Raw genomic sequence first — 22,735 nt, 5'->3', positions numbered from 1 at the left:
GGGGGCAAAAATCTCTACAATTTGCTCCCAGTTGAAATGAATCAATAACTAGAAACAAACACGGTTTTACGATTGTGGTTTTAAAGTAACAGTGTTAAAATGTGTGGAAACAGATGTAAATGCCTCATTCAAATGAGCAATGAACCTCTTGGCGACACCGACACGCCGAACCGGGCCCTGAAAACGAGCGTCTCCCAAAACCAAAGATGACAAAATATTCTGTTTACTATCAAAAGAAAAGCTTTGTTTCATTTAAAAAGCCGGGAGAATCATTGAAACCAAAAGCTAAAGCTTGTGATGGTGGATGACGACAGGATGGTAACAGGGTTTGATATTTGGAGCAAACGACGTGGCTGTGTGTGTGTGTGTGTGTGTGTGTGTGTGTGTGTGTGTGTGTGTGTGTGTGTGCGCTAGCGGCCCGATCACCCAGTAGGACGTAAAAGGTCACCGATGTGGAAATGGATCCCTGTGACTGGGCCAGTCTTTCCTGGGCTTGAGGTGGTGGTGACTGACAGTCAGGTGTATCCTACGGGTTCCTCCCAGGATCCACAGCGTCAGGAAAAACCTTCACCCCCCCCCCCCCCAACATGTCGCTATATCCGCCAAAACAGAAAGCCCTGCTTGCTTTTACTGGTGCAGGAATGTAGCAACCAGCACAACAACAGGAGCAAAGAATGCAGGCGAAGGTTTGGTTTGTTTACACCCAACAGTGACGGTCCAACACCTGTAGATCCACCTGGATTCAGCACGAGCACAAAGCTAGACGCAATAACGTACATTTATCGCAATCGATTTTTCACGTACACAGAGCCAAAGGGGGAAATACCCCCCCCCCCCCCCCGATAACAGGCCGTCAGGTAGAGCAGCTCACATTCACGCAGTGGCAGCAGCATGCGGCTGGTGAACGCAGGGAGGTCCTGACCTCCAGATGACCTTCAGGCAACAGGTCAGCTGCTCTGAAAGCAGTTTGATCCCCCCCCCCCCCCAATCTCCACCTCCACCTCCATGTGCATCCTCCCGATGTACAGCACCAGTTTGAAGGTTTTCCTCCTCACTCATTACCAGGATGGAGATCAGCAGATTGTTGAGAATCAAACATCCTGAAGACCACAAACCAATATGTTCTGCTCATGTTGATGTCATGTGGGCCAGGTGTGCCCCCCCCCCCCCCCCCCCGTGTTTCAGGTAAGCACACATCCACGGGCCTGCAGAGGCACTTTCTCACAGCGGACAAATACTCTGTTTAAAGGGAAAACCACGCACTGGAGCCGTCTGTCATCACGCCGCGGGTTGCATGACGCGGAGTGACGTCACAGCAGCTCTGCCCCGGTGACTTCAGCAGTTTAGTGAACTAATCTGCGTCTGTCTGCCGTCTATTGAGAGACAACCGGAGGGAACGGAGGCTGAAATCGGTTCGTGGTTCAAAAGGACCGACACAGTTCCATCAGAGTTGGGTCCAGAAAACGCCCCCAGACTGGGGTGACCAGATGTCGTCAGTGCGTTCAACCCCGGAGGCTCCGGCTCTCGTCCGGTCGGCTCGGTAAATACCGGGAAACCCAACCGGGAAACGGACGCGCTGCACATGCGCAGAAGAGACCGGCGGCGCCCGCGGAATTTCTCACAAGTTCTCCGCAGATGTTTCGCGGAACCCCCCCTTCTCCCCCCTTCTCCCCCCCACATGTGGAACACGCACCGAGGCACCGGAACACATTAAACCCACTTTGACGGGCTCGTCGTGACAGCTAGCTTAAAGTTCTCAGAGTTGACTGAGCTAACGACGGCAGCGCCAAATCAAAACCAACTGAAAAGTGACTCCTCGCTCGGAGCGGCGCGCGGCGCCCGACGGTACCTTTCAGAGCAGAGCGCGGGGTTCGGGGCGCGATGTGGCGGCTCGGCTCCTCTCGGCTGCGCGGCGGCGTCCCGGTGCGTGAAGCGGAGGCGTTTCCTCCTCCGGTGTGTGAGAGGGAGAGAGAGGGAGAGGGAGAGAGAGGGAGGGGGGGGGAGGGGGGGGGGAGAGACGGCGCGTCACTGCGCGCGTCCGGGAGTTCCTCGCGCGCTCTCTCTCTCTCTCTCTCGTCCTCGCGACGCCCGTCGTCACGCTCGTGCACGAGTGATCCGTTCCAGTGGGAGCTGTGTCGTCATTCTGCTTAACGCTCACATTCCGATAATAAACCCGATGTTCTGCATCGTGTTAAAGCCCAAAGACTCTCTCTTTTTACAGGATTTTTTTGACACAGACCTGCAGATTAAACACAACTTGATCGGCAGTCATTTCTTCAGATGACAAACTTTCGACCTTTCGACCTGAGTGAATGGAAGGCTGGGCGCTGTGTGCGCGCATCCTGCTGCATCCTGCTGCATGCTGCTGCATGCTGATGCATGTGACACCCTGCGACCCTTTAAACTGTTCTCTCAAGCAGTGACATGAGATTCAAAGAGTCATCGTACCCTCTACCGACACTGAGGCTGCCACTGCACCTTCACACCTCCATCTCTGATGCAATGTGCAGATTCCGACATCATGACACACACACAACTCTTTGGTTTTCTTTTTAAAAGTCCAGATAAACAGTTTGACCAGTATTTCACTCCTTGGTGGTCCCACACACAGACAGAGAGGTTCTGTGATAATGATCAGCTGACCTTCTTGTATCTACTGTGTTTGTGATAAATATTTGGACTGATAAACGCAATTCTCTTTAATCTCTATTATTACTTTGTTTATTCATCTTAAACTTCTGTCATACTTTCTTTTTATTTCACAACATGAGAAAGTACTGCTTTATATATTTTCTAGATGTAAATATCGGCTACTTTTGATTTCCCTTAATTAGAAAACGTTTTTTTGGGGTAGTAATTAAGTTATTTTTTAGAAATAATAAATATAAGGATTTCTAATCTGGCTTTAAAATACTCATCATCTCATTTCATTATAGGAAGCAAACTTTGACTTTAACCTTAAAGTTCTAACAGGGAACTTTCATCGTGTTGATTCTGTCGCCCCCTGTAGACTAAAGTCTCTGAGCACCAGGGTCCACGTCCAGAGTGGACTGGTCTCTGCTGGAGGACCTGGGTCTGTCCAGAGTGGACTGGTCTCTGCTGGAGGACCTGGGTCTGTCCATGGTGGACTGGTCTCTGCTGGAGGACCTGGGTCTGTCCAGAGTGGACTGGTCTCTGCTGGAGGACCTGGGTCTGTCCATGGTGGACTGGTCTCTGCTGGAGGACCTGGGTCTGTCCATGGTGGACTGGTCTCTGCTGGAGGACCTGGGTCTGTCCATGGTGGACTGGTCTCTGCTGGAGGACCTGGGTCTGTCCAGAGTGGACTGGTCTCTGCTGGAGGACCTGGGTCTGTCCATGGTGGACTGGTCTCTGCTGGAGGACCTGGGTCTGTCCATGGTGGACTGGTCTCTGCTGGAGGACCTGGGTCTGTCCATGGTGGACTGGTCTCTGCTGGAGTCTAAGCTGCAGGAGGTTCTGGTGGACCTGCATGATGTCACCTGAATTCACCAGAATCCAACTCGATGATGCCATTAAGAATAGAACCTCTCTGACGGCTCTCTGGCGGTCTCGTTTGTTGATGGAGGTCTGTAGAGGATCAAAGTTCCTCACTGTCCCTCTAAGCAGAAGGTTCCTCATGCTGCACATCGCATCCCACGACACGAGGAGATACTGCGTCCAACACCAAATCACTGCAGAGCTACGCAACACGTGAAGGTGACCTCAGCGGTCAGCTGTAATATGGCCTCACAGCCAGAGGGGGGGGTGATCGATTCAGCCCACACACACACACACACACACACCTTTCACACACAGAGGCGCAGTGGGATTTGACCTTATAGGAATGTTGGAAAGGGAAAAAAAGGAAGCTGTGTCCTGGAACGTCTCTGTTGTTTCCTCCTGACCAAGCTCCTGCAGCCCCCCCCCCCCCCCACCTCACCCCCCATCACTGATTTGAGCCGCACATTCCTCCCAGCGTCCTGATCCGGTGTCAGACAGCGTTTAACTGTACCAAATACCTTCTCCCCTGGAGGGTCGATCTTAAGGACCCCTCCCTTCATTCCTGCGATAGCGATAGGCATAAGACATTGTCAAAGTGGGTTTCAGTGCACATGGAGGGGGAGAAGGGGGGGGGGGGGCACACGCCAACCTTGAATGAACGAGCGAATAAACAACTCAATGTGGTGTCGTCTTTCAGCCCAAAGTGAGATCATGGTGAACGTTTTGGGCTGAGATGTTAGAAACTTACGGAAGACATTTGAAAGAAAAGGTTCAATAAGGTCAACAATGTTCTGTTTTACATGTTTTATGTCCTGTGAGGAACCTTTAATGGTCCTGATCCTCTACAGACCTCCATCAGTAAGCAAGACCATCAGAGACAAGATGCTCTATGTCTATAAAGGTCTTCTTAATGACGCCCAACAGAACCTCCTCCAGCTCAGACTCCAGCAGAGACCAGTCCACCGTGGACAGACCCAGGTCCTGCTTCACCTGCAGTCTCCCGCTCCTCCTCCTCCTCCTTCTCCTCCTCCTCCTCCTCCTCCAGGAGCAGAGCGTCCTCTCTGGAGGAGAAGGGAGGCCCAGGAGAACCAGGACCAGGACTCAGAGCGTCAGACTGAGAGACCCAGCTGCAGCAGAATGAGAGGTTCTCTGAAGGGACGCTGGCGTAGGAGACACTAGCAGGTGGTCCACGACTTAATCGACACACTGCCAAAGTCTCTGGTGGCAACATTAAACGAGTGATTTTCCTTCATTTCCCAGAATCCTTTGAAACAAGCTGTGAGTGTGTGGAACTGACCTTGCAGCCATGGCAGTAGTTCTCCCCGTTCTTCCCCGGAGAAAGGATGATTTCCCCCGTTGGGATCAGCTGGATCCTCAATTCCATCATCGGGAAAATATCCTTAATTCAATCCGAAGGAGAGCGCCTGGAGAAGACAAGAAGTGTCTCCCATCAGCACGAGGGGACGCCAGATGACACACAATCTGGGGGGGGGGCTCTTACCTCGCTCCAGAGAGGGTCCGTCGGGCTGCTACCTGTCGCCGGGCGGGGAGTCGCAGTGAGGCGAGCAGAGGATGCAGCCTCTCTGCTGAGGGATCATGAGGGAGGATGTGGATGAGGATGTGTGTCTTAATGGTGTGTGTGTGTGTGTGTGTGTCTTTTGTCTTAATGGTGTGTGTGTGCGCTCTGGTAAACACATCTGTCATATCTGACTTGGTTTTCTTGAAAAAGGGGAAGTCTGGTTCGGTGGAGCCCAACGTGTTCATCTGATAAGCTAAAAGACCAACTTTGATTGAAGGGTTTCTATTTTTATTCATTGTTGCAATATGTTAAGTTTTTCATCCCTTTAGCTAACAATATGTGTTACTGTTGGTACTTTCATTTCCAACATGAATCATTACTTTCAGCTAAATGTATCAATCATTAATCATCATTTTTTAACTATAAGCATATAAACCATTTAACTGGTCTGAACCAGGTTTCCAGACATGGCATCCTGCCTCTGACATTCCCAGTACCCGCCCAGTAGATTAAGAGTGTGTGTGTGTGTGTGTGTGTGTGAGGAAGCCCACCAGCGTCCCTGAGGGGAAACAAGCAGGAGCCACGCGTTTGCACCTTTTCTTGGAAACAAATAAGTGACCCGTGCTGTCGTGGCAAAACACATCCTGTCCTGCCGAAAGCAGGACCTCATAGACACACACACACACACACACACACACACACACGCACACACGCACACACACACACGCACCATATTCATAGAGTGGCTGCGTGGAGCTTCCCTCTTAAACAGACATCGTTGGGATGACCTCCTTGACCCCCACGATGCCTACAGACACACACACACACACATACAGTACATACAGTAACCCGTGCGCATGATAGGCCTCGTGTGATCACATGACCTTGCAGCAAGGGCGCCACAGATAAAACGAGCCGGATGACAAACAGCACAGGAAAGCATTAAATGAATCACATTGTTGTTGCTTCAGGTTCTTAGTTTCATAATAACAGTGGAATAGAGGAGGGGGGGGGGGTGCGGGGGGGAAGTGACACACATCCTTTCACCTTTGACCCCAGCTTGAGGCATTCCTGACAGCCTGGCATCAACAGGAAACCTGTGGCCTTGACACACACACACACACGCCACGGCCTCGCAGCAGACGGCTGCCTGGTTTTAATCTAAAATAAGATGTGTGTGAATGAAAATTAAATGGAAATATAAACAAAAACACATTCTATTAAAAACAACCAGATGAAGAAATAAAACACAATGTTAACGATGAGGAGTCACATCTGTTCTCATCCTGGAGATCACACTTCCTGTCCTCTTTAAATATCTGAGTGGTTACAGTCTTCTGTTGCTTCCTGTGTGTGTGTGTGTGTGTGTGTGTGTGCGTGTGTGTGTGTCACACCGTGTGCTTCTACCCTGAAGATGAGTCACTACGAGGCGACACAGCTCCAGCCAGAGAGACTGTGGGAACAGCGTGTGCCCACGTGCACACACACACACACACACACACACACACACTGACAGACCTCTGATTATTTGTTCAGCACAGAAAACACAGAGAGGTGCATTGTGGGAGATTGACCCTCTTCTCATCATGACGGTAACACCCATTTAAATGGTCAGCGTTTAGTGGACTTGACGGTTGTGTGTGTGTGTGTGTGTGTGTGTGTGCGTCTGCAACCAGATCCCACATGGAGGCCCGGGGCCAGACCAGATCAAACCGGGGCGGAGTAGATCTCACATGTGTTTCCTTAAATACTCCCCGGTTAAATATATCTGCTGTCTCTGCTGCAGAGGAGGAAGTCCATGATGGATTTCATGAATTGTCTGTAGTATCGCTCTGTGAGACCAGAACTTCCACAGGAACACACACACACACACACACACCTCCCTCTGGGGGCCCCGTGTTAGAGCTGCTCAGGTGGAGGAGACACCCGGAGTTGCCACGGCAACCTGGTTGTCAACAACCTCCCCAGAGCATCGTCTGGAGGAAGTGTGACGCATTTTGGTTTCACGTCGTCGATTGAGACAAAAACCAGACTGGTGTTAAACCAGTAGATGTGGACGACCATCTGACCAGGCCAGAGGAACGTGGAGCTGCAGATAAGACGGTTCTTTGTTCACTTCATTTTCAACAGGAAGTAATTATCATCATCTCCACATGGTCCGGTTATGGGCTTTAAATGCTGAGGATGGATCTCTAGGTGGAGCAGTGAGTGGTGTTCAGATGTGACCAGTAGAGGGCGGTGCAACCACACACACACACACACACACACACACGATGGAGCTGCCGTGTCAGAGGGTCACCCAAAGTCATTAGGGTACATCCCCTTGGAACCATGAAGGTCTGCACCAAACATGTAGAGTCCAAATCCCAAACTTCATGAGGGACCACAAAGATCCTCATGGTACAATGGGGACCATTAGATGTTCCACCGTGGATTAAAGAACATGTAAACTTCATAACGATGATGATGATGATGCACTTCCACATCCCTCCAGGCCATAGCCTTGTATTTCATTTAATACCATGTCAAATAGTCCATGTGTGAACTGAACATGTCGTTTCCTTGTCTGATGGTACCAAGTCGGGTTCCTTGCATGTCCAACTTATTTTGGTAAAAATGATTTCCAGATATCTGAATAAAGCAAAATGAATGCAGTTGCTGAATGTAGGTTGAACGGTTGGAACAGATAAATGGAGCATTGCACTCAGGTCACTCAGGTGTTCCAGCAGCAAACATCTGCAGGTTTTGGCTCGTCGGCACAGACGTGTCCTGAAGGAACGTGGAGTCACTGTTCGACCCGCCGGAGGGAAGGGAGGCCCTGGAGGACCAGAACCAGGACCCAGAGGGTTGTTTTCTAAAAGGGACCCTGGTGGCAGACACACTACCACTTTAGTCCACAGGGGGCGACGAACCAAATAATGAGCCAACTCGTTAAGTAACGTTTAATTTAGATTGTTTAATGTTAATTCCATGCTGTGTTTCAGTAAGAACAATACAGATTCCCTGTTTGTGGCTCCAGTCAGATATCCAGTAGTACAAATCAGCTCCAAGTTACACATAATGAAGCAAAAAACAGGAGAAACAGAGGAACCCGGAAAACTAATTAAAACCCCTCAATTTAGAGGAGCTTTCGAAGAGGAAAACAGAAAAGTAGGGGGAGAAAAAGCAGAAAAGAAAAATGTGTCAACTCATGCAAGCACTGACGCTCCTTCTCCATTTCAGGGTTCTCCGTCGAGGGTACCGGGCCGAATCCAGACACTTTTTAAAAACTCATTTAATTAGAGCCACCAGCTAGCGGTAAGTGGACTGCAGAGGTTCAGCATGTGTGCACAGTTACAGTATTTCAGCACAAAGTCCAAGGACAACCACGAAAACATGACAACAGAATCACTAGGGTGGAAAAGTCGAGCCCGTCTTCGCCCGCATGGACACCGCCAACGTCCCCGCAAAAACCAAAGTTAACGAAAAGGGCACTTGTAGTTTTCCAAACTGCCCCCCCGCCCTCCCCAAAAAACATAATGATTTGCATTACATTTCACTAAAAACAGATAAAATAGCTCCCGTAACTAATACTCAACCTTATCAGTAATAAAAGTTAATTTCTGAAATTACATTAAGAAAAAACATTCTCAATAAATCCAGCAACTGATAAAAATATCGAGGAAAAAGCAACAAAAAAATCCCAAACAAAAACACAACAATGAACAAAGATAACAGATCAGAACCGCTTGTACCAGGACAAAAAACAAAAACAACCCAGGGTCTCTCTTTATCTTTGACTTCTCTAACGTTGTATTTCCTGTCTCAATTAAGTGCTATTTACTTGAATGATGTAAGGGCTAATATAAAAATAAAAAAGAAGAGAAAAATAAACTTGTTGGCTCCTGGGCCCTGCTGGGCCCTCGGAGCTGGAGAGGTGGGAGAAAGGAAAAAGGGGGGAGCGGAGGAAGAGGAGGATGGTGAGGAAGGGTGGGTGGGTGGGGGGGGTCTCAAGTTGTTGGCTGTTGGAGGGGGACTCTCACTGGGCCTCGTCCTCCACGTCCTGCAGTGCCTCTTTGTTTGGTTCTTCACCTGCTGCACAAGATAAAAAGAGGTGGTTTTGATATCAAAGCTCTGTGGTTCACACAAAGTGATCCGTGTCACAACTTCAACTTGTGGGAAACTAGTCTTTAAAATGTTAAAAACTGTGAGAATCTGGAGAAGGCGTCACTGACATCAACACAAAATGGTATTTTTCAATACGATATCTGGGACTTTCAGCATATTTCTGGTACAGCTTTAGTTGTGAAATGTTACAGGACATCGTTGTTTCACCGCCTTTTAAAGATCGTACACTTTATTAAATTTAGTGCTTATTTCTACTCCCAAACCTCAAAGTTCAACCTCCCTCTGGGGTCAAAGGCCATTCATTTACAAGCTTCTATTTAAAAGTACCCTAAAAGCAGCGGGAGAAACACCGCATTGAAAGGCTAAAAATACTAGAATTATTTTGATAAGATTAAATATAATAATAAAGTGACTAATTGGATCACAATAAGTTTTTAAAATGCATTGTTTTTTAAGTTAAATGTTTGAATCCTTCACTGAGGCCACTGGAGCCGCCTCAACATCTTCTGTGATATCTGGTGGAATCGGTTCTTTAACCCTCAGAGGGTCCTCGTGTGTTTCCATGGCCGACTGACATGAAGTGACTCATTAAACCGTGAGTCAGTTAGACGTAGCGTGTCCTCATTTAGAGTCAAACAGAAGAGGCGGGGCTACACGCTGAGTGACAGGCCATCAAGCAGAGGATGCTTTAGTCAGCAGAAGCGTCGCGACTTTATCGGTTTGAACCAATAACATGAAAGTTCTAAATCAGGACTGTGTGTGTGTGTGTGTGTGTGTGTGTGTGTGTGTCTCAGAGCGGGACTTCTGGAAGTCCTTATTTGGGCATGCGGACGGGGAGCAGCGTGATGCTTAAGCCGATGCCAACTGTGGCTTCTAAATCACGGCTTACCTGTGGACGTGGGAGCAGATTGGGACTCATTCCACTTCAAACACGCACAAAAGGATCCTTTGATGAACCCGGAGGTTCACATTCGCTATTTCGCCGCGACGGAGAGTTGCGTCGCCACGACAACGCCTCGACCGCTGAACATGCAGTCGCAAAAACTCCCAGCAGCGGAGATGAAGATAAAAGCGGCGCTTTAAACCTCGCCGTGGTTACATTGGCTAATTGATGCTGGTCTCTGGTTGTGTACCAGCACTGAACTGGGATCAGTGTGACGCAGGAAATGGTGCATCGCGCTTCAAAAGGACTGTTAGAATGTTTCAGGCCAGTGTGTTGACCGTGTTGTGGGGGGGGGGGGTTGCCGTGGTGACGGGCGCTTACCTTCTCCCTGCATGTCTGAAGTCCATAGTGTCAGGTTGTCACGTAACAACTGCATGATGAGTGTGGAGTCCTTGTAGCTGTCTTCGTTCAGTGTGTCCAGCTCTGCGATGGCGTCGTCGAACGCAGCCTTTGCCAACCTGAGACAAAACACACCTTTATGAATTAAGAGGTGAACATTACAAACAAACACAACGACGATAATGTGACACGGTCGAGGCTCTTTCCACCACCATCTATGAACCCCGACCATCGATTACGATGAGTCGGTTTGCTTTTCATCCTCGATCCTCTTTTCGTGGAGAAGAAAAAGCAGCCTACATCCTCAGGGCGTTTATGCCGTGACAGAGTAAAAGCTAAAAGAGCGAGGTGTTGATTAAGCACAACTCTGAATGCGTCGGCTCACAGTTGGAAGTTGCCGTGACAACGAAAAAGACAGACAGAGGAGAGCAAAGTGTCGAGCAGCGGCAGCGACCTGCAGGCGCGGTCGGGGGAGTTTAAGATCTCGTAGTAGAAGACGGAGAAGTTGAGGGCGAGGCCGAGGCGGATGGGGTGCGTGGGTGGGAGCTCCGACATGGCGAGGTCCGTGGCGGTCTTGTAGGCCACCAGGCTGTTCTCTGCTGCCTCCTTTCTGTGGTTGCCGGTGGCAAACTCCGCCAGGTACCTGTGGTAGTCACCCTTCCTGGAATGGGGAGGATATTTAAAACCAAATATGAAAATACGTTGGGAACAATTGAATTACAAGTTGAAGTGTTTCTTCACTTTATGCCACGAGGCAACCGAATGGAGCCAAAGCCTCACGAGTTAAAGCTGCATTCTGTGTGTGACCAGCAGGGGGCGACTCCTCTGCTCCCATAGACGTCTATGAGGAAATGACTACTTCTGTGTAGTGACCAGCAGGGGGCGACTCCTCTGCTCCCATAGACGTCTATGAGGAAATGACTCTACTTCTGTGTAGTGACCAGCAGGGGGCGACTCCTCTGCTCCCATAGACGTCTATGAGGAAATGACTCTACTTCTGTGTAGTGACCAGCAGGGGGCGACTCCTCTGCTCCCATAGACGTCTATGAGGAAATGACTCTACTCCTGTGTAGTGACCAGCAGGGGGCGACTCCTCTGCTCCCATAGACGTCTATGAGGAAATGACTCTACTTCTGTGTAGTGACCAGCAGGGGGCGACTCCTCTGCTCCTATAGACGTCTATGAGGAAATGACTCTACTTCTGTGTAGTGACCAGCAGGGGGCAACTCCTCTGCTCCCATAGACGTCTATGAGGAAATGACTCTACTTCTCTCTTGATTTATTCCCTCAGTAAACATTGTAAACATGAGTTTATGGTCTCAGTCTCTAGTTTCAAGTCTTCTTCAATACACCATGATGTTCATTTAGTAAATGATGTCCATTTAGAGTCCAACAGACCATAAAGAAAGGCATTTCTGTTGATTCCACAGACTTACATTTTGTTGTAGAAGACCTTAGACTCTCCCATGACAGCAGAGGGGAGTAGGTGTCTGTCCAGTGCATCCAGGATGTCACCACAGATCGTCTTCAGCTCCTTCTCAACCTACCCAAAAAAAAAAAAAAAAAAAAAAAAACTAAGACAGCAATTCAAATGCAAAAAGCCGCTGTCACCATTTTCTTTAAGCGCTGCGTGATGAATCGTTACAGCAACTCAAATACTAAAACTTATGTAGTGGTTCCCAACAGCTCCACAATGAACCGCATAAATCTGGACAGTAGGTCAGCTGGTTACGGCCTGGGGTGAAGGCGGCTCAGGTCGTGATCTCCAGCATGTTTTGCCTAGCCCCCCCCGCCCCCTCCCTCTGTGAAGCAGGCAACCAGGGCGGACGGTCCTCAGTGGTCGCCGTGACAATGGCAGCAACACAACTGACCTGGCTTTTATGACCCTTTTTCTCCCTTTTCAAAATGGAGGAATTTAACAACACACACACACACACACACACGCATGCACGGCTCTGAATCCCATTAGGTCATCGACTGCAGCCTCTGACACACTCGGGCCCCTCCCCGATGAGCAGCCAGCTCCTATTTCCCTTCATAAAAGCGAGAGCGAGCGGAGGACCTGCCAACTATGACTCAATGCAGTGCGTCCAGTAGCTGCTCGTAGTGTTCATCTTTAACACTAATGTGCCAATGTGACACGCTGTCAAATGACAAACAGGGATTCCACTCTTCACCGTTTGCCTGTACTCCCGGATCATCTTGAGTTTCTCCTCGGCGCCCTTGCTCTCCTCCCTCTGCTCGATGCTGCTGATTATCCGCCAGGAGGCTCTCCGGGCTCCGATCACATTCTTGTAGGCCACTGATAGTAGGTTCCTCTCCTCCACTGTGAGCTCCACGTCCATGCCCGCCACGTTCTTCATAGACACCACCATCTCTGTGGAGGACACACACACGCTTGAATAAGTTATTCACCACCTCTTCAGAACGCACTGAACGACGAGCTGTGAACCCGTGGCTGTCTAACGAGGTCTGATATCTGGATCAAACCTCGGCGAGGCCTCGCGCAGGCAGAGACCCGCATGGTGACCACCAGCATCAGTGCCACTTTGGTTTCCCTATATGCATCATTGCGGGTTGTGCCCTTGTTGTTGGGCTGAAGGCGCCGAGGCCCGTTGTGCTCGATAATAATTTACAGCTTACAGAATATGCAAGTCAGGTGTGACCGAGAGAGGACAGCGGGGGGTGTTCAGAGTGCACGTATGAGGCGCAAAGCAGCCATCTATTCACAGGCAACAATCCAAAATAACACACACAGACCCACAGGCAGCTCAGGTGGGGGGGGGGGGGCATGTGGCAAACCTCAACCTCCAAATGATTTAGTTTTAAGTGGACTTTTTTCATATACCAATCAACGATGGCAACATGCAATTGATTAAATACCAGTGTCAGAAACACCTTCAATGAACTAATGCAGCGACATTATTAATAATAAGGTAACTTATGTGACAAAGGAACAACAAAGCCTGTCACTCTCTGCACAATACCCACATCCTGCGCTCATGTGCAAACTGCCGCCAAGCACCTGCTGCTGCACACTTGTGCACGAGATAATGCTACGCTGCGTTAGCTACCAGCTAACGTGCAGAGGTGACATTATTCTGCACTCGGTGGAAATGAGTACCAGGCGATGGTTAATCATAACGGTATCATGAGTGCTTGTTGAAGCCCGTTTTTGGTGACAAAGGAAAAGAGATGTTTTTGTATCGATATAAAACAGATGTTAGAGAAGGAGTCGCGGCACCTTTAGCTTATTTTGTTTTAATGGACAACTTCATGTAACAGAATGGAAAGGACAACTTTGATGGACTTTTTTTTATTATTGATTGACTTGATTCAGTCAAAGGAAGTATGACACAGCTGGTATTTAGGAGACAATATCGCTGTCTTCCACTCCTCCTCCTGCTCCCTACAATATGCAATACATCTTGTTTTAACTATTCTATATCCTTATTTAACATTTTGATCATCTCTATCTTGGAATAGTGCAGCGCTAATGAGCAGTTGTTGCACGAGGGTTTGGTTTCAAACAGCCTCCCCATGTATAATTGAAATGCAACTTATCCACCAGCAGCAGCACTTAGGACACGGATTTCACCGATTCTCTTCATCCCGGGTCCCTTTGGTCCGTTTCATGTACTTGCTTTACACGGAACAATCAAAGGGCGGTTTCTTTGAAGGAAAAAACGCTCTTGAAAACGGAAGGGGTCTTAATTCTAAAGAAATAAAAGGGGATATTCTGAGTGTTGTGCACACATGGAAGCTGCTGTACCACTCGGGCTAAAACGTGTCAATGATTTATAGAGAAGAACCATAAAACGTGCAGGCTGGTGTATAAACGGCAAACAGACCCCACGTCTATGAAGCGCTGTGTAAATACGTCTCCCGCAACGACAGGTTAACGTTTGATGACGTATTGCAGAAAAAAAAAAAAAAAAGAAAAGGAAAAAGAATAAATTTGAGCACATTCCTGCGAGGTTACCGGTCAGACAGGAGCCCCGTAATTCACTCTGTAAATACCCTCCAAATCCCCGGGAGTGAGTCATGGCACATTCACTCCACGTTACCGGGCAACGCGTTCACCAGCGGCAACGGCGGCCCGGTCTAAAAACAGCCTCGGCAAGGCCCGTAATGGTATGACAGGAGCGTACCGGAGAGGGGGGGGGGCGCCGGTCGTCGTCGTTTTCACCAATCGATTCCGTATAGCGTAAAAGGAGGAGGAAAGGGAGGGGAGGGGAGGGGGGCGCGTACCCCACCCCCCACCCCCCCACTTGAAGCGAACAGCTGCCCTCCCACTCACCGCTAACGCACAGCGAGGAGCTAACGTTAGCCAACCTTGCAGTTCAGCAAGCTAATGTACAAATGTTAAAAGTTGGCTATGGTTTAACGGGATGAGGTTTATTACACACACACCGACCGGCGGCATGACACGAGGCGGTGTAGCGGCCCCGCGGCGCGGACGTTGAGCTCTGTCGCTAGCGTGGTGCAGGGGAGGCGACTCCTGACAGTTCACGCTCCAGTAATCCGCCATTTTGTTATGGCCCCCTTCGCTAACGTTAGCCACCATCCGTACATTTTCTTGTAAATAAAACACAGATATTTTAATGACACGTTTGGTTTTAATGTCACCCTAGATCCCCCCCACAAACAAAGACCAACTGCCATGTCAATGCGTGGTTGGCTGAAACACGTCGGCCGTAGCAACGTTAGCCCCCTCTAGCTAGCCGCGGCTAACTAGCCGAGCGACGCTCCGTTAACGCGAGCTAACGTTAGCTTAAAAAAAAAAAAATCCCTGCGGCGAACATGTTCCCCCCGCGAGCGCAACCCCGCAAAGAAAAAAAAAACCCGGGCGCGTCTCACCGTCGTATCGCTCTGCCTGCTCGGCCAGCTTCGCCTGGTAAACGAGGTCCTCTCGCTCTCCCATCGTGTGTTCGAGGTGCAGCCGGGCGGGGAAGGGTGGCGAACGGGTTCGAAAAGCGGGCTAATTCTTTGGCGAGAGAGAGAGAGAGAGCACGGTGGTGCGCCAGGTTCCTAGAAATCAACTGGGTGGATGATGCGAGTTGGTGTTCCGCCCCACCGGCAGCGATGTGCAGTTGATGGGAGTAAAGATGGCGGCCGGTCTCATCGGGGCGCTGCACATACGCACACGAATCTCCAGCAGCGCCGATGCCTCCTGCGCCGCCCCGGTTCACTCTGTCATCGAGGCGACTACCCCACAAGGATGAATACATGGAGCCATCACGCGTACATATGTGTGTACAAAAAACAAGGCCCATTAATGGTCCATTCACATGTATTGAGCTGTGTTTAGTGCATTTAGTGTTTTAAATAGTTTTGCAGATTGAGTTGATTTAATTACGTTTAAACAACTCGTTTGCTTTATTCCTCGTGTACATTACAGCTACACAGCGTTATGTGACGTTACTAAAAATAACCCCGCTAATATGAATGGCAATTATTTCTGTAGCTAGGCAACTGTGCAGCATGAATGAAAAGCTTGGTTTTGTTCAGTTAAAACATTCAAACATTCGTCAGACAATCTCAACGGTATTTTTGAATCTTTACCAAAAAACAAACAGTCCATACGTTTAACAAATTATTCGTCATTGGTTTGACTTTATTTACTAGTATATTAACACATTACATGCTACAGAAAATAAAAAAGGTCATTTCAATTGTGTTGAAAGAATATAGTGTTATAATAAAATGGCACATTTTGATATTAACACAACTTCCACTGGCATTTTCCTTTCTGCCACCTCTTCCTCATGCAAGGCTCCGAAGAAATAAAATAAAAAAATACTTTTGGTGTCCTTGGTGAAGTGATTTATAAAAGGGTAATGATTGATGTAGCCAAGCAGCTGCCGTGTTTGAGCCGATATGTTGACGCATCGATATCAGGAGATCAGGTTGAACATTGTCGTGGATTAAAAGGCTGCATCCCAGTAAAGTGACGTACTGGTCTTCACCCTCCATCAGCCCTTACATACACCATGCTGAGGATTACTAAACATAATGTAACAATCCCCAAAAATATAGTGTGATCATTTCATTTCTCCATGATGCCCTGACCTTTTAAGTTTAAAACAAATAAATCAAAACCATTTTGAACGGGGCAGTTTGAAACAAAGTCGTCCTGTGATCAACGGGTGGAATCATTAAAAACCTTTGAAACATCATACTCATAATGAGAAGAGGAGCATTCTGTAAAAGAAAAAAACCTTTATCTGTGTAAATGTTGTTGTAGTGACACCTAAAGGCGACACGGTGTGTTGGTCATAAATATATTCTACCGTGACGTCTGTAGGGAGGTAAAGGGGGGGGTGTCGAAGGGGGGGGTGTGATTGTCAGGCGTCATCGAAGAGATTCAACAGAAACAGGGAGGAGCTCGACCACGACGTAACTCTCCTCGGCAAACAAAGACACGGCAGAAGGTAGATTAGGAAAGGAAGAAAGTCCTCGTGTGCTTTAAATAAAGAGGATGAACGTGAGGATTAAAGGAACTTAATGGCCGGAGGTGGCGAGGAGATTATCAGGAAGGTTAAAGGTCAGGGACCGAATCCAATCACTCGTCAGACGCGTCTGTTCCTGCGAAGGTGAGAAGACGCCACAAAGCAACATGGCCGACGGACGCAGGGTGAGAACAGATGTGCACCTGGAGTCAGTTTGCACCATCGACCCCCTTCCCAACATGCACCAGTAAAACATCTGCTACGAAGAAAACTAGAATATAAGAATGTTTTAGCATGTAATGATAATCCCATCGAACGTCACCGGGTTCCTCTTTTTGTGGGTTTTCTTTGTTCTTACAAAAGTCTACTTGGTTTCAGGAGGAGGAGGTAAAAGTTGCTCCGAGCTGCTGGTCTCCGGTCAGTTCTTGTTCTCCTCCGTGTCACACGAGGAGCTCACGTTCACGTTGTCCCTCGTCGTGGCCGATGATGCGCTCTCGTCCAATGAGAAGACCTCCACCGCTCAGGGCTCCTTTCAACTAGTGTGATGTCAGGAGGCCAGAATGAGGAACCTTTGGAGCCAACGGTGCTACTTCATTAGAGGATAGTTGTCCACCTTATGCTGTTTGTTCATTGGATGATGGATGAACGTAGTGTACTGCTGGTCTGCTAAAGGTTACCAGCCCCGGCTTTAAGATCAGCTGACCGAGGAGGTAAACACACAACACCCTTTTGATGATCTTCGATTAGTAGGCGTCGCTCACGCCCACCAATCCGACAGATATATTTTAGTGATATATATTTGTCAGGATTTTGTGTTATAACTTGAGTGAACAAAGACCTCGACATGAACAAGATATTAGTGTTGATTCCCAGTGAGACGAGTGGATCAGGAGTAAAGGAACAGTTGGGAATTATTCCTACTATTCGCTTTCTGGCCAAGTTAAATGAGAAGCTCGGTGAGGTTCTCTTTGTTTTGTAGTGAATATATTAGCTTAGCTTAGCATAGCCTGGAATCAGTGGGAGGAATATAGCTAGCTTGGCTCTGTCCAAATGCTAATTGCTGCCACAGACCGGAGGAATATGGCTCTTCTTATCGCTAAGAAAACGAAGAAGCATCATCTCTAATGAAGTCAATCTGCAGCATTAACAGCACCTGCAACAGCAGACGGACACATGAGAACCGGGAGAACATCAGTCGGAGCAAGGGGGGGGGGGGCGTGGTTACTCAGAGGGGGTATAAACGGTCCGCTCTCATTCTCTGAAACTGTAAAGCGTGGAGAGGACGTGAGGCCCCGGGGGGGGGGGGGGGGGGGGGGGCGGAGGGGGGAGGGGTCTAATACTAGTGTCCAGTTAGCGGCCTGAGCCGCCGCTCTCAGCTGAGCTCGTCCTCGGCGTTGTGATGGTCCAGCAGCTTGACGTGCGTGAAGGGGAAGTGGCCCCGCTTGCCTTTACATTCACCCTCCCACTGGCCGTTCACGTTTATTTTGGTCACCGTCACCCTGTCACCCACCTGGGGGGAGGAGAGGAGGGGGGAGATTTATTATCATCGTTCAAATACCACAAGACAGTCATCATTTAGAGAAAGAGATACAGGGTGAAGAAGAAGAAACCATTAGTGCATCAAAAGATTTTGTAAAGTCAAAGCATCACGTGTTAAAGCTGCATTCTGTGTAGTGACCAGCAGGGGGGCGACTCCTCTGCTCCCATAGACGTCTATGAGGAAATGACTCTACTTCTGTGTAGTGACCAGCAGGGGGCGACTCCTCTGCTCCCATAGACGTCTATGAGGAAATGACTACTTCTGTGTAGTGACCAGCAGGGGGCGACTCCTCTGCTCCCATAGACGTCTATGAGGAAATGACTCTACTTCTGTGTAGTGACCAGCAGGGGGCGACTCCTCTGCTCCCATAGACGTCTATGAGGAAATGACTCTACTTCTGTGTAGTGACCAGCAGGGGGCGACTCCTCTGCTCCCATAGACGTCTATGAGGAAATGACTCTACTTCTGTGTAGTGACCAGTAGGGGGCGACTCCTCTGCTCCCATAGACGTCTATGAGGAAATGACTCTACTTCTGTGTAGTGACCAGCAGGGGGCGACTCCTCTGCTCCCATAGACGTCTATGAGGAAATGACTCTACTTCTGTGTAGTGACCAGCAGGGGGCGACTCCTCTGCTCCCATAGACGTCTATGAGGAAATGACTCTACTTCTATGTAGTGACCAGCAGGGGGCGACTCCTCTGCTCCCATAGACGTCTATGAGGAAATGACTCTACTTCTATGTAGTGACCAGCAGGGGGCGACTCCTCTGCTCCCATTGACGTCTATGAGGAAATGACTCTACTTCTGTGTAGTGACCAGCAGGGGGCGACTCCTCTGCTCCCATAGACGTCTATGAGGAAATGACTCTACTTCTCTCTTGATTTATTCCCTCAGTAAACATTGTAAACATGAGTTTATGGTCTCAGTCTCTAGTTTCAAGTCTTCTTCAATGCAGCATGATGTTCATTTAGTGAATGATGGTCCATTTAGAGTCAAACAGACCATGAAGAGGGGACGCTCTACCAGACGTATACGGCGTCTCTACGTCCTCCTCGGTCAAGCCATGTTCATTTCCTGTTCACCGGTCCCTAGAAAAGCAACTGGAGGCTTCTAAAGTCACCACGACTACGTCCACCTCTCAACTACAGTCTGCACTTGAGGGGCGAATGCAGGAGAATCTACATTCATGATGCGTTGAAAGAGAAATCCCATTGACATTAACCATCAGCAGGCGTGTGACGAGTCAACGAGTCCCAGCAAACAAGGAACTAACGGCCGGCTCCAAAGGTCGCTGACCGAGCCGTGGGTTTGATGACCCGGTTCCCGCTCGGGACAAACTTCCTGCTGAGCAAAGGGCGAGCGGCGGCACGACCACATGCAGACGCTTCAACGATGCAACGTTTCTATGCACGGAAATGTCACGCCCTTTTCCTTTTATAATGATAAGTACTTTATTGACTCACTTCATTAAGAATGTTTGTGCAAAAGGAAAAACTTCAAGTGAGATCAAACCCAGTTTTAAACACAACAGCATTGTGTGATGTATTTGTGACTCGTATCCCATCATCACCAAAAAGGAATGATGCAAGATCAATTAGTCGATCAATGACAATTCAATCAGCCGTTATTCAGGTTAACTTCAAAGAAACAATGAGAAACATGAAGAAGGTGAAGGTTTAATTCCCTTCTCCGGATTTATGAATAAAGACCTCGAAGGACCAGAGCAGCTCTTGATTGATGTCTACTCTGGGACGTAATCAACCTAAAACGTGACTGTGGCTTTGGTTCTTTCACTGCGATGCAGACAGAAGGAAATGTGGTTAAATCATTAACTGTCCCCTGGTGCCGCCTTTGCTGAGTCACTGCTAACCGACTAAAGAGCCTCAGAGGATCCACCGAACCCGACGCAACTAAAAACAACAACAACAACAACACACGGCTTCATGCAGCTGACAGAGAGACGGATCTTAAAGGCGTGTGAGAACGAGGCCTCCTGGTCCCGCTGGAGTCTCATCTGTCCTCCGATGGCAGAGGAACCAGCAATGATTCATTTTACTGATGTAAATATATATATAAAATATGTGAGACAATATAAACTTATTTTAGAAAGAAGAACTAATATTTTACAGTTTATACATAAACTAGTTAAAAACCAGAAGGTGCGATCCATGGCTGGGGGGCCTTTGATGTTCATATATCATCACTGGGGGGGCTCCACTGGTATGAACTGAGCTCTGTGAGTCCCACAGCGGGGGCCATATTTACCTCCAGGGCCAGCGCCGTCTTGTCGTAGGCGTTGGGCACCCTCTTCTGAACGGCCCGGGCGTAGACAGGTCCGTTCTGCAGGTTGGGGAGGGGGGTGGGCTGGGCGTACTGGCTCGGGTCTCCCAGCAGTGGGGCGTCAGAGTTCCCCAGAGGCGGCAGCATCGGCACCCCGCCGCCACAGGGCACGCCGCCGCCACCCGCCGCCGAACCCGGGGACGCGGGCCGGTACTTCTCCACGTAGGGCACCGGGATCATCCCGGCGCGGCCCTCAGAGTTCTGGGCGTTCCACCACTGCTCCTCCGGCTTCTCCAGCACCCGCAGGACGTCGCCCTTCCGGAAGGGGAGGTCCTCCTCGTCGTTGCCGGGGAAGTCGAAGAGCGCCCGGACGAACTCGTCCTCCAGGCGGGGCGGGGGCCCCCCGGGGCCCGCGGCGACGAAGGAGGTGTGCTTGGACTTGTTGATGGGTTCTATCAGAGTGGTGGTGTCCAGGTAGTGGATTTTGTAGAACTCCAGCAGAGCGGGCAGCGCGTCAAACTCCTGGTCGCCGATGCGGAACCTCGGCTGGGCGGAACCTGGGAGGAAGTGACCACGTGATGTCATTTCTTATCACACACACACACAACATGGTCGTTCATGTACAGTCGTTCTTTACAGACAACCAGGAAGGTCCTGTAAGTCTGGGGTGGAAAAAAACCCAGCAGGAGTGGCATTAAATATTAAGGTTTAACAGCTGGGGATTTCTGAAGAAATCGCTGCAATTTAAGAAACATTTTTTTAAACTCCCAGCAGCCACCACGGCTCCTGTTAGTGCCACACACACGTGTACCGAGCCCGTGCGTTGCATTACACCCAGTGAGTGCAACTGGAAGTGACCCAACACCGAAAAACAACACTATAGCGCATCTCTTTTTGGTGCAAGACATGCAAGAACGGTCACATCAGCCCCCCCCCCCCCCGGCCGTCCGCCCCCCCCCTGGCGTTTCTCACCTGGACCAGATTGCCGGTTGTTGCTGATGCTGTTAATGATGTAATGCGAGACTTTGGAGTTCTCCGACACCGACAGCACGTAGTCGCCGGGGCTGGTGATGGAGTCCCGGACCAGGAAGACGCCGTGCCGCTGACCCTGCAGCAGGGACACCGCCTCCTGCCTGCTCAGCCGACCCCAGTACCAGCTGCCGCGGTCCTCCGCGTCAAAATTCCCGGCCATTAGAATTATCTTTTTATTTTGAATAAAATAAAATAAACTGCCCCCCTCCTCCTCCTCCTCACTCCAAGAGCCGAGGCTTGGTCGCCGGGCCTTCCCGTTCCCTCCCGTTATCCACGGGGCGAAGCCTTCAACTCATACAAAAAAAAACTTTAGCGCCTCGGAGCACGTTTAGTAAACAGGCGACACCCGCAGCCGGCCGTTTGGACATCAATTCGGCGTCACGGAACCGCAACCCGGAAATGAAAAGCGACCTTATCTGCTTGACGGCGGGGATTCAGCCGCAATTGTGATGAAATGCCGGCTTTTTTAACGACGGAATTCCAGCTAGAATCCAGCGGCCGATGACAACTAACTTCAAAAAACCGAAATGGCGGATACGGGAAAACCAAAAAAAAGAAAGACCTCACTCGCCGGATGTGACGTAGAAATAATGTGCGCCAGACGCGCTAGCTTCAAGCTAAATCTAAATCTGGAGTAAAGCTTCCGCTATGAGCGATGTACTATTATGTTGATCATCATACAAGCGTATAATTATTAAATGAAATTCAATTACACAGATAAAATAGATGGGATTTATTTTCATTATTCAATTGAATTATTCAACTTACTGTTGAATACCGTGGTGTTAATTTACTTTTTCAAAAGTCTAGAGATATTAACGCTCTTATTCTGAAGTAGACATGTTTTCCGCTTCTTGTTAACTCTTTGTAACTTGACAGCCTTGTCATTCATGATGCTGGTTTGTTGTGAAACATAAAGCTGGCCGATTCGTTTCCAGCAGTGCTGTTTTCACGCTGATGACACGCACGGACTTTACGATTTGTTTACAAGAATATTTAAAGGCTCCCGAAAAATATCTGTAGC

At 49.1% G+C, this 22,735-nt stretch overlaps 3 protein-coding genes across 4 annotated transcripts in view; all 3 read right to left on the bottom strand.

Moving 5' to 3' along the window:
• The window catches only part of LOC119213285 (unconventional myosin-Ic-like), a 27,700-nt gene extending 22,778 nt beyond the window's left edge, over positions 1 to 4,922 (bottom strand). Inside the window, exon 1 of one of the 2 annotated variants that reach the window (XM_062561007.1) lies at positions 4,796 to 4,922. In XM_062561007.1, coding sequence (XP_062416991.1) covers positions 4,796 to 4,885 — 90 coding nt within the window. In that variant the 5' untranslated portion in view covers positions 4,886 to 4,922. Of the gene's footprint in view, positions 1 to 1,849; positions 1,997 to 4,795 lie in introns of those variants that run through there. The other variant, XM_062561008.1, reaches the window with a different exon arrangement.
• Positions 4,923 to 7,953: 3,031 nt separating this feature from the next.
• ywhae1 (tyrosine 3-monooxygenase/tryptophan 5-monooxygenase activation protein, epsilon polypeptide 1) lies at positions 7,954 to 15,600 on the bottom strand. The gene is made up of 6 exons (XM_037458357.2): positions 15,267 to 15,600; positions 12,584 to 12,783; positions 11,843 to 11,949; positions 10,861 to 11,067; positions 10,389 to 10,525; positions 7,954 to 9,091 (listed from the first exon to the last, which is right to left on the bottom strand). Exons 1-6 carry the CDS (start codon positions 15,328 to 15,330, stop codon positions 9,036 to 9,038), a joined length of 771 nt encoding a protein of 256 aa, XP_037314254.1. The 5' UTR covers positions 15,331 to 15,600; the 3' UTR covers positions 7,954 to 9,035.
• A 404-nt stretch (positions 15,601 to 16,004) lies between these two features.
• On the bottom strand, positions 16,005 to 22,399 carry crk (v-crk avian sarcoma virus CT10 oncogene homolog). Its single transcript, XM_037458344.2, has 3 exons — positions 21,652 to 22,399; positions 20,665 to 21,236; positions 16,005 to 18,368 (listed from the first exon to the last, which is right to left on the bottom strand). The coding sequence occupies exons 1-3, from the start codon at positions 21,869 to 21,871 to the stop codon at positions 18,231 to 18,233; spliced, it is 930 nt and encodes a 309-aa protein (XP_037314241.1). The 5' UTR covers positions 21,872 to 22,399; the 3' UTR covers positions 16,005 to 18,230.
• Between the last annotated feature and the right edge of the window lie 336 nt (positions 22,400 to 22,735).

Source organism: Pungitius pungitius, chromosome 3, assembly GCF_949316345.1.
Source record: "Pungitius pungitius chromosome 3, fPunPun2.1, whole genome shotgun sequence".
Classification (NCBI taxonomy): Eukaryota; Metazoa; Chordata; class Actinopteri; order Perciformes; family Gasterosteidae; genus Pungitius; species Pungitius pungitius.
This window is presented reverse-complemented; position numbering and strand designations above follow the sequence as displayed.